Genomic DNA, 10,765 nt, shown 5'->3' with positions numbered 1-10,765 from the left:
ACCCCCTTCATCAACAACAACAATATTATTTATTTTTCTTCATTATTATTGTTACTTTTATTATTGATCTCTCTTTAATTCTTCACAAATTGAAGCATGGAAGATTGGAACATGCTTGGTGCGGATTGTGTTGTGATATCATGTTGCTGCCAATGTTTAATGTTGCAAATTCTTGTTTATGTTTTGCTCAAGCTTCCATCAAAATTGGTGAGAAAAACAAGAAGATATGTTAAGAAGAAATTTTGTGGTAACAAGAGGAGTAGGAGTAATCTTAGTTTAGATCATAGAGAAAAAATATTAATGGGGTCTTCTTTTTCTTCTTATGATAATGTTCTTGTGAAAATTCATGAACAGTCTATTAGGTTTCGAGAAGAGATCGTCACGATAGCACTAAGAGATGGTACTTCAGGACAAAATGGTAATGATAGCGGGTCCTGTATGGATGAAGTTGAAAAAGTGATGGAAAAATTTTATGAAAATGGAGAGTTAGCATTTGGAAGTTTTTGGGGTCAAAAAGAGCCATGGAGTGTTCCTAAAATTGTCTCTAGTGATTTATTACATAATCATCTCCATAATTGTGATTATGATCATAGTTTTGTACGATATGAAATAATTAATAGATAAAAAAGATAAATTAATAGCACTTTTTTTTAAGAGAAAAGGGGGCCTAAGGCCCAATTAATAGGACGTTAATAAATTAGTATGCATAAAGTCAAATTTTGAGGTAATTTTTTTCAAAACCTAAATAAAATTGAGGAACTTGTTTAGATCTGAGTCAAAGTTTGAGTTTTAGACGAGTGGCTTTGAAGGAACATTTTTTCTTTTCCTGAAAATACTTACCAAATGAAGGACCTTTTCCACTTAAATAAAATAAAAAATTTAGAATTACAAACATTTCCTAAATCAAATTTTAACAAACGAATTCTTTTTTTTATATTTATATAAATCATCCTAAGTCAATTAACTTTAGGTTAATTTGTTAAACATTACAGTTTAAAAAGATTTATGCTTAGAATTTCTTACGCAAAATAAAATTGTAAAAAAATTGACAACTAATCTCTTCGTCGATAAATTTATCCACATGCGCAATACTATTTAAGCAGCACATATCTTCTTTATTGCCAGCCATCTTTCTCACAAAATGCTGCTGCCCCTTACTCTGTCGTGATCTGTGGCACTAGTCGATTACTGCACCGTTCTCTGCCACTTACTGCATCGTGCCTTGCTTCGCCGCTTAATGCCCCAAAACCGTCTTCCACTGCCACAGAAACCTCTCTTCTTCTCCCCCAAATTTCTTCTTGCCAAAAGCTTATTTGTGGTGATAATGATGACAATGGCCAAAATGTTAATTGCAAAAAGATATTCAGCTTCTTCTCTTTGCATATATAAATCATGACACCCATTTGTACTTTATCCATTCGCACATAAATTGTGGAAAGGCTTTAAGATTTATCTATTCTATAAGTAAATCGTCCTATCCAAATGTGTTTTAAGCTGAAAAAATGTTACTTTAGTGGATTTAGGATAATTTAAATAGATTTCTAAACACTTAATATTCTCATACGGTTTATGTTCATTTTGTAAAAGAAATTTTAAGCATAAATCGTCCTAGATTGTAATATTTAACGAATTAACCCTAAAGCTAAGTGGTCTAGGATGATTTATATAAATATAGGAAGAAAAAATTTGTGTTTTGGAATTTAATTTTAAGAAATTTATGTAATTGTAGATTTTTTTTGTTAGGGTTTAGGGTTAGAGTTTAGAGCTCAATAAAGGCCCAATAAGATCATAGTATAACCTGGCCCAATAAGGCCCAATTAGAAAAAGCCCAATCTGTATTTTGCTATAGGCATAGCAAGTAAGAGTAATTAATGGCCAAAACAAAGTAAGAGTAATTACTCTTGGTAAAAAAAAAAGTAAGAGTCCTTATTCTTTTACAAAATAGTTAAAAAAAATGGATATAATTAAAACTTTCTACTCCATAAAAAAAAAAGGGAACCTCTCAACAAGAAAACTATCACTTATTTGAATTTTTAATATAGACTTAATAAGGAAAGAAACATATATACTTCCTATGAAATTTTCAAGTTACAAAAATTCGTATATATTTCCTCGAAAAAAAAAAAGAAGAAAAAATCATATAAAAACGAGCTTGAAGTTATTAACTTATTATTAATTCATTATACAGTTTTCATAACGATTTTTTAATTTGTCCTCTTCGAACTTTAACTTATAATTCAACACGGTTTCTTCACGAGTCTCCTTCCTTGAACCATTCCAACTTCACAAATGAAAAGTGAGATCTATCATTATCAATAATTTTTCATAGCACACCCCTTTACACCAAATCAAACTCTTCATAAACAAATTATTAATAAACCCTACACAAACATACCTTACACCGTTATTATTATTAATATTTCCTTCTTCTCCTTCTTCATCTTCTTCTTTACCTTTGATTATTAGATACTATATCATACACAAATATGTCACACCAAAATAGTAACAATAACGATCAAATAAAGCAACTAAATGACATATTCAATCGCTTTGACATGGACTCAGACGGCAGTCTTACTCACTTGGAGCTCGCCGCCCTGCTCAGATCCCTCGGGGTCAAGCTGGCGACGAGCTCCATGCCTTATTATCCAAGATGGATAAGAATGGCAATGGATACGTCGAGTTTGACGAACTTGTCCATGTCCTAATTCCTCGTGATTCCTCGTGAGGACGACCATAGCCACAGTTACAGCCACAACAATATTTTTCTCAACCAAGAACAACTTTTGGATGTCTTTAGAGTGTTTGATCGCGACGGTAATGGATTCATTACCGCCGCAGAGCTGGCCGGATCCATGGCCAGAATGGGACAGCCGCTCACGTACCGTGAGCTAGCCGCCATGATGGCTCAAGCCGACAGCAATGGCGACGGTGTTATAAGTTTTGAAGAGTTTGTTAATATTTTGGCAAAATCTGCTGCTGATTTTCTTGGTATTAAGGTGGCGTAGATCTTAATTAATTACATCTCAGAGGTTTGATCTTGTTTCACTTTTCTTAATTTTGTTTAACTCCAAATTAATTAGTGAATTGTTATTCAGATCCGAATGTAATAATTAACTTGTGATTATATTATTTATTCCATTTCTAACTTAATTGCTGTTACTGGAATACGAATATTTTAGTTCTCGCTGTGCATCATTCATTGTTTATATATTAATTAGTTTCGCATATTATTATTAGTTTATATATAAATGTTAAGTATAAAATATTAAGGGTGTAGTGAAGACATTGTTTATTTATGCAATATAATTTTGAATAATATTTTTTTATTTTGTTAAATATTTTATTAAAGATTTTATAATTTTCTTTATGTAAAGTTTTTTTTTTAACTATTGGATAATAGATTATAAAGAATTTAATTTTAATATGTTATAAAAATATTACTTTTATTTAAAAGTGTTGTTATTCCTTTTAAATTAATATTTTTTTAATAAATTATTCTTCTAAAATATGACTAAATAAACATTTTTATAAGAATATATTTATGATATTTTCGTCATATATGTTTTTTATTTCTTTCCATTAGATGAAGCTCATAAGTAACGAATAATAAACCTGCATTTTAAAAATGAAATGATTGCGATGAATGAGTACAGTGAATGAAAAAAAGATGAAATTGAAGGGCCAATGATTAATTAGAAGCTAAATAATTTAACTATGGATAGTGTAAGCCGTTTAGTCAATGTAGATGTTGACTTATTGATGCATACCCAAACCAAAAGTGTTAGGTGAAAGTGATAAATACATAATAATTGAGTCACTTATGCATTATGATGAGGATGACATTGAGATGACAAATTAGTAATTACATTCATTTTAGTCACACAACATGGCACTTTGTAAATTTGTCAAAAAGAAAAATATATTAAGGGTCTATGGCTGAAGGCGAGATTCGAACTCCTAACACTTGGTTAAGGAGACAAGTGAGCTGACTATTCGACCAACTTAAGTGTTCTTGACCTATTGAATTCAGATATATGATGGATAAATAAATAAGGGAGAATCTCTATTAGCACCAAAATTAAAATAATTCATATGATGATTGAAAGAAAATGTGGAACAACTCTAAGTTCAGTTCATTGAACTTCATTTTCTACAAAAAGATTAGAAACCACCTTCTCCTTCTACCCTATCCTACAAAGAATTCTTGCTTCTTCTATACACTAAGTAACTCCTTCTATCTATGAGCCCAAAAAAACATAAGTGTACATAAAATTTACCCTATTTTAATTTTTACACTTCTTCCCAACATGATAACAAAATGTTGGTTTTCTATGAACAAAGAGAATCACTATACTTTTGACAAATCTATACATAAACTAGAGGACTTGATAGCATTATCTACGGTTAATCGTTCTGTCTCGCGTGTCGTTAGCCATGGCGGCTAGGCGAGCAGTTGATCCGACGGTTGTTGGCCGGAGCGATCTCTGGCGAACCATGTTACAATATTCGGGATCCTTTGTCTTCCCTTCATACCTTATCCATTGGACAATTTCATGAAACATGGGAAAGAACCTCATCTGAATTGCTGAGTAGGAAAAGTATGGTATGAGTGTTGAGATCACCACAAAGAATGTGACAAGCCAATACATCGGAGACGGTGCCAGAGTCTCGGCGAATACTTTATAGGCATTCGTCGAAAAATGTGGTGGCATTGCGCCATATGCCAGGAGGAAGATGTACCAGAATGCAATCGAACCCCAGATGAAAATATGTTGGATCATGGTGAAGTAACTTATAGCTAAAGCTATCTGCAAATTTACCACCCAAACCACACAAGTGTACATGGTTGCGCCGAGTATATCCCTCCCGGCCGTTCTTCCCTCCACGTCGAAGGCCTGAAGTTCCATGGCTTTCGTGCAGAAGAAGAAAACTATTATGGCGCTGATGAATCCGTTAAGCATCCATGCGAGTATTCGCCGCCAGCTAAAGAGGACGTTTTGCACTCCTTCTTGATATAACAATGGAAACTGCCATCATTAACAGGGGAACTAACTATATTAGAGAAGAAAAATTCAATGCTTATAGTAATATCTTGGTTAAATCAAATCTCGGAGTAGTTTTTATAGTTTCACTCAATTTTTTCAAGAATTTAATTTTGATATACTGTCAGCGCATCCAATCACATAACACTATGTCAGGATAAATAACTACTTTCTAAATGACAGAGTGAATGGTAATCCAAAAGAACGAATGTGATTGGACACAATTGTTTTAAAACATTTTACACTGTAAGTAGAAACCATACCTTTAGGCAGTACCGAGCCGATACATCCTGGTCGAACACCCCGAGAGCAATCACAGGAAGCGATGAAAAGAAGACATTATAGATAGATAAAAGCCAATCATTGTATGCAGGTTCTCCAGAGAATGATGCATACACCTCATATAAGAACAAAGTGAATCCAAATGTGATGTTCTTGTAGAAAAAATAGCATATCTGCCAGAACAATGAAGCAAAAGTTGACATAATTAAGTATTATATACTCTTTTAGAACCTATCTTGAGAATGTTAAGATCAAAGTATATTAGCATGACAATACCATAGATGAGATCCTCCGGTAACACCAATGTCCGTGCACGAGAAGTAATCGATCCAAATATCGGAATTGCGCAATTGCAATGTCACTAGACATAACAGCCTGGTGGATGGGAAGAATGATGAATAAGTTGTTAGAGTTTTATGTCTTTTATTTATTTTGTTAGGAACTAATTTACTCGAAAAGAAAAATGAATCCATTTGAGGAATTTTTCATTACCTGCATTCCTTCAACTCCACTAATTCCAACTCCTATATCTGCTTCTTGAAGCATTCCAACATCATTAGCTCCATCACCAATAGCTAATGTTGTTTTCCGAGTTCCGGATTTGACCAATCTAGTAACCTTCAAGACAGTAACAATACAAAGTTATTTCCAAAATCAAACTACCTTTTTATTTCATTTTTATTACCAATGCAGCAATAATAGGCCAATACCAGTGCCTTCTGCTTTGGTGACGAGCGACAGCAGATAACAGATGCGCAGCGAATCGCAAGCTCTAGAAACATGTGCTTCACGTTATCGTCTAGAGCATAGACAAGCGAGTTTCCGTCGATGATCAAAGCAAATGCCTGCTGAGAACTTCCTCTATATGCTGTCAGCTGTGCAGCACCTTCAGATATCTGTTGGAGGACACTTTGCCTAGATGCCTAAAAGACGAATCGGTATAAAAATATCAGAATATAGATTTTCAGCTCTAAAGTATCACTTAACACCATAGCCGGCTGAGCAGTCGCACTTCTAAAGTTCCACAAAAGGCCACAACATGTTCTATCTTAAAAGGTTTAATTACTCTAATAGTCTCTATAATTTCGCTCAGTTTTTAATTAGGTCCCTAAAGTTCAAAAGTTTAGACTCATGTCTTTATAGTGTTTACAATGTTTTTCCACTAGGTACCTCTAGTTTAAAATTTTGTAATCAAGTCCCTATCTTATACAAAAGAAAATAAAGAAAAAGATAGAGATTCGGAAAAGGATGATGAATTTCATTTTACCTTGATTATAGCAAGCTTGTCTCCACCCTTTTCCAGTGCTTTAATTTCTGGACTCTCCAAATGAATTATAATCTGCTTCATTCCTTGTCTTAGCAAACTACAAGAAAAACTACAATGCAATTCTTGTTTCAGATATCTCGAAAAGCAATTATTTTCGTGAAGTCGAAGTACAAGAACAAAATAAGGCATAATTAGAATTAAGTACCCTATATTGATTGCAGTCTCCATTTTATCCCCAGTCAAAACCCAAATCTTGATTCCTGCTTGGGCAAGCTTGTCAATGCAATCAGGAACCTATCAAAACAACACGAAAGGTGTCACTTCGAGTCGTTTTATGCGACTAAAGGAAATCCTCGAGTAAAACATGTATTTTCGCATCCGAACTAACCCCGTTTTGGAGTTTGTCCTCTACAGCAGTGGCTCCAAGAAGAATTAGATTCCTCTCAATCTTGTTAGATATTTTCTCAATCTGTCTTTCCTGATCCGCACAAACTAAATTCTTAGCCTTAGAGAATTTATTATGAAACTCCTTGTATTCTTCCACATCAAGTTCGCGATAGGCTAGTATCAAGGTCCTTAGACCTGCATCGGCATAATCATGAACATGCTCCATGGTCTTGTCTTGGAACTCCCTCCCATTCTTGGCTAGCCTTTCAAACATGACACTGCATGAAAACATAGAGCCAACCAATCAAAAATCATTTAGACTTGCCTTTGATAAGTGTTTTAGGACAAAAACAATTGGACAAATATCTGAATAGGTTTGTGTCTTTCAATGTGTCTATATTTCTATTCTAAGACAGTTACCAACCTATCAGCACCTTTGCATAATAGAAAAATTTTGCCTTCTTCATCCTCCACTATGACCGACATCCTCTTCCTCGAGCTATTAAATTCCAAAATATTGAGAAGCTTGTACACCCTGCAAAATGAGACTAGCTAATGTAAATATAGGTCCCTAAAGCTCAAGATACTACTCAGATAAAACAGTTAAAAGCTACTAACCTTTCAACTTTTTTGCCAGATTCAGGATCCAACTCAAATGTTGATAAACTAGTCTGAGTCCTTTTACAGAACTCAAAACCAATTTCTCTGGCTGCAATCACAAATGCTGCTTCGTCGGGCGATTCAGCCTCATACGAGACATTTCCTGCGTCATCATCCATTTCTGGTATAGCCGTATGACAGATAGCCAACAGGCGAAAGAATCTCTGGATGACATCAGCATGAGGTTCATTAATCCAATTTCCATTCATTATCCTTTCATCAATGAAGTTAAAGCCCTTTATGGAGGCTTTTCCATTCGAAGATTCGTTGATGCTGTCGGCTTCTGACCCTATAACTTGTTCATGATTTAGAGGTGAACCTTTTCTTCTACCCATGGCCTTCTCAACCTCTGTAATGCCACGGCCATAAGCAACCCCAGCAATAGAACATTTAACAAACTCCATTGAGTTGCACGTAAGAGTTCCGGTTTTATCAGAAAGTATTGTATCAACTTGGCCAAGTTCTTCATTTAAGTTTGATGTCCGGGCATTTGCCGGCTTGTCTGCTTCCTCATAGTACATATGGATATCTTGATTGATGAAAATGCTCTGAAGAACTTTGACAATCTCAATCGACACATAAAGGGATATCGGAATAAAGAAGCCATATAACATCAATGCTGTCAAACAGTGAAATGCAGCAGCAGCTTCCGGTCTCTTCGGATCGAAGAAAACTGTAGAATCATCAGGTCTTAGATACCATCTTTTCATTGGTCCACTTTGCAAGTCATCTTTAGTTAAGATGTAAAAGAAAATAGATCCAACAAATGCCATTAGAAACAAGATACAGAACAAGAAGTAGATTACTCTATCCATCTTCCTCTCAATTCGACTTCTTTTCGAAGGAGGATCTGTAGAATTTTGGATAACCTTAGTATCATGACCAGTGAAGATTACAGCTCCGAAAATGTAGTCTGTATTACGAAGTTTGGAGTCTCGAAGAAGAAGCTGCTGAGGCGAAAGGGGATACTTTTGGTCTCCGAATTCTAGGCTCCCAATAAAAGAGTACAGATTAGCATTCGGATCTTCACACTTGACCGTGGCTCTAAACTTTTGGAAGCTGAGATTGCCATGTAAGGAAGAAGTTATCTCTAAGCCTTGTTTCAACTTCAAATTTGTCTCGCCATCCAAATTCGTTGTCTCAACATAGCATACTGCATCCTCATAACTCGACGAAAGCAATAGGAGGTCTGCAGGGAAGAACTCATCCTTCTCTACCTTCACTACATTCCCCACTCTAAGATTCTTCCACTCGGTATATTCGAAATTTCCATCACCTTTATGCACTTTCACTCTTCTATTGTTCACCTCAATATCCTGCAAAAGCAATTTGCCAGAGAATTTATATAACATACTCACTTGTGCTGCAAGGCATAGTGCAAAATGGTTCAAAACATTAACCTTATAAAACGAAATTTGCAACAGATAACAGTTTCATCAAATACTATCTTAAAGATTCTTAATTTGTAACAAACTTTTTCATCAAATACACTCTTATTCCTATTTGTGCAACATAGAGTTTAAGTTACCTGCTTCTTCCGGCGCCAGTCTTCGATGCCTTCCTTCACCATAGTCGCCCCTACGACGATAATCAACGGAAAGATAGCGCTGGCAGCGTTATAAGGCGTAAGTCTGGTGAATGCCAAGATGCCAGTAACCAAGAAATAGAAGTTAGCCACTCTCCTAAACTGCTCGAAGAGCGATTTAGGGAGGAATGTAGCAGGGGTGTACTTTGTAGACCTAACAGAGTTATCTGCATAGTTCCTAACAACCTCGGATTCTAAATCATTCAACTCATTGCACAACACTACCCTTGAATAACCCCTTCCCCCAATCTGAGAATAAAATTCATCTTCAAAAGATGATGCTCTACAGCATGTGAATGAGTATAGCTTGCTCAAATGCAACTTCCTTTTCCTACCACTCCTCATTCTCTCACAAAAACAGAACCTTTTTCGGATTTGATTATCCGAAATCAAGATTCAAGATGCAGGGGAAATTACCCTCTTAAGATAAAACCAATTCCAACTCCAAGTATCATTAAAAATGGCAACTTTCCCTAACCCCAAATCACAAATTAGCCTCAGTAACAAGAATTCCTAATGAAAAATCTAAACTTTGAGGCTGAAAATCATAACCCTTCAGTGGCATCAATGAACCAAAGACTGTTCAAAGAGGAACAACTTACCCAAAATCCCACACAACCCAAAACCCCATAACCCATTAACACATATACCAAGCAAAAATAGAATAAAATAACAACTATTATATAAAGGTAGCATCAGCAACCAGCAAGAGATACTAAACCCCAGAAAAGGTTCCCACAGAAAAGAGCTCAAAGACCAAGTAATTTGATAAGGCAGTGGAGTAACAAAGCAAAAAAAAAATGATGGGATAAAAAATAAAAAATAAAAATTTAAACTTTTATGAGTAAGAGACAGCAAGAGGGATAATAAGGTTGTGGTTTATTTGGTCAAAGAAGAATATTATGATATCAAAGTTTGAGACTTTGAGACAAAACAAAACGATATACACAATGAATTGCAGCAGAACAAGGCCTGCAATGTTGGAATCTCCAAAAACAAACACACCCCAGAAAAATAGAACTAGAAAATATTGAGAAAGTAGAACATTCTAGAAAGCACAGTGGAAGAACCAAAGAAGCTTCTTTTTACAACAATCAGATCTCACATTTCAGTCTTTTGGTTTCAAAGAGTGAAGAATTCAGAAGATACAAAGTTCAATGGCAGGAAGAAAGAGAGTATGAAAATGGTGGAAAGAGAGAATATGGGATATGAAAATGGAAGCATAGAAATTTTGCCAGGAAGCTCAAAGAGTAAGAAATGGGGAAGCTTTAGTCAATGGCGATGACTCAAGTCTCTCTCTCTCTATTTTCTCGTTATCCAATAAACACCAAACATTAACAACACTAATCAACAGAAGAAAAATAAGAACAAATTTTCAATAATAATAATAACTAATAAGGTGGTCTAATCAGAAGTTCAGAACTACTGTAAACTAAACCGTAAAAACAGGTCAGAAAATTACACAAATTGAGAAAAATAAAAAATAAAAGTTTTTTTTTTAAAGTTTATTGTGTTGTTCTTGTTCATGTAAGAAAGAAA

General features: G+C 34.9%; 3 protein-coding genes across 3 annotated transcripts; 2 read left to right on the top strand and 1 right to left on the bottom strand.

Annotated features, from left to right (window-relative positions):
- LOC110274756 (uncharacterized) lies at positions 1 to 624 on the top strand. Its single transcript, XM_021129997.2, has one exon. It carries the CDS (start codon positions 97 to 99, stop codon positions 622 to 624), a length of 528 nt encoding a protein of 175 aa, XP_020985656.1. The 5' UTR covers positions 1 to 96.
- Positions 625 to 2,653: 2,029 nt separating this feature from the next.
- Positions 2,654 to 3,008, top strand: LOC110274755 (probable calcium-binding protein CML16). Its single transcript, XM_021129995.1, has 2 exons — positions 2,654 to 2,724; positions 2,801 to 3,008. Exons 1-2 carry the CDS (start codon positions 2,654 to 2,656, stop codon positions 3,006 to 3,008), a joined length of 279 nt encoding a protein of 92 aa, XP_020985654.1.
- A 1,040-nt stretch (positions 3,009 to 4,048) lies between these two features.
- On the bottom strand, positions 4,049 to 10,563 carry LOC127743906 (putative phospholipid-transporting ATPase 9). The gene is made up of 11 exons (XM_052256117.1): positions 9,170 to 10,563; positions 7,600 to 8,957; positions 7,406 to 7,516; positions 6,983 to 7,259; positions 6,800 to 6,888; positions 6,595 to 6,703; positions 6,038 to 6,250; positions 5,820 to 5,945; positions 5,604 to 5,702; positions 5,309 to 5,500; positions 4,049 to 5,030 (listed from the first exon to the last, which is right to left on the bottom strand). The coding sequence occupies exons 1-11, from the start codon at positions 9,569 to 9,571 to the stop codon at positions 4,398 to 4,400; spliced, it is 3,609 nt and encodes a 1,202-aa protein (XP_052112077.1). The 5' UTR covers positions 9,572 to 10,563; the 3' UTR covers positions 4,049 to 4,397.
- Positions 10,564 to 10,765: the final 202 nt, after the last annotated feature.

This window comes from Arachis duranensis, unplaced genomic scaffold (assembly GCF_000817695.3).
Source record: "Arachis duranensis cultivar V14167 unplaced genomic scaffold, aradu.V14167.gnm2.J7QH unplaced_Scaffold_165934, whole genome shotgun sequence".
Classification (NCBI taxonomy): Eukaryota; Viridiplantae; Streptophyta; class Magnoliopsida; order Fabales; family Fabaceae; genus Arachis; species Arachis duranensis.
This window is presented reverse-complemented; position numbering and strand designations above follow the sequence as displayed.

What these genes read in the sequence shown, in the direction of transcription:
- LOC127743906 (XM_052256117.1), bottom strand. Translation starts at nt 9,571, where the DNA reads ATGAGGAGTGGTAGGAAAAGGAAGTTGCATTTGAGCAAGCTATACTCA. An exon ending in ACTGGCGCCGGAAGAAGCAG is followed by an intron (nt 8,958 to 9,169) that starts GTAACTTAAACT and finishes TTGCTTTTGCAG; the next exon opens with GATATTGAGGTGAACAATAG. An exon ending in TTATGCAAAGGTGCTGATAG is followed by an intron (nt 7,260 to 7,405) that starts GTTGGTAACTGT and finishes GTTTTCATGCAG; the next exon opens with TGTCATGTTTGAAAGGCTAG.
- LOC110274756 (XM_021129997.2), top strand. Translation starts at nt 97, where the DNA reads ATGGAAGATTGGAACATGCTTGGTGCGGATTGTGTTGTGATATCATGT.
- LOC110274755 (XM_021129995.1), top strand. Translation starts at nt 2,654, where the DNA reads ATGGATAAGAATGGCAATGGATACGTCGAGTTTGACGAACTTGTCCAT. An exon ending in CTAATTCCTCGTGATTCCTC is followed by an intron (nt 2,725 to 2,800) that starts GTGAGGACGACC and finishes GGATGTCTTTAG; the next exon opens with AGTGTTTGATCGCGACGGTA.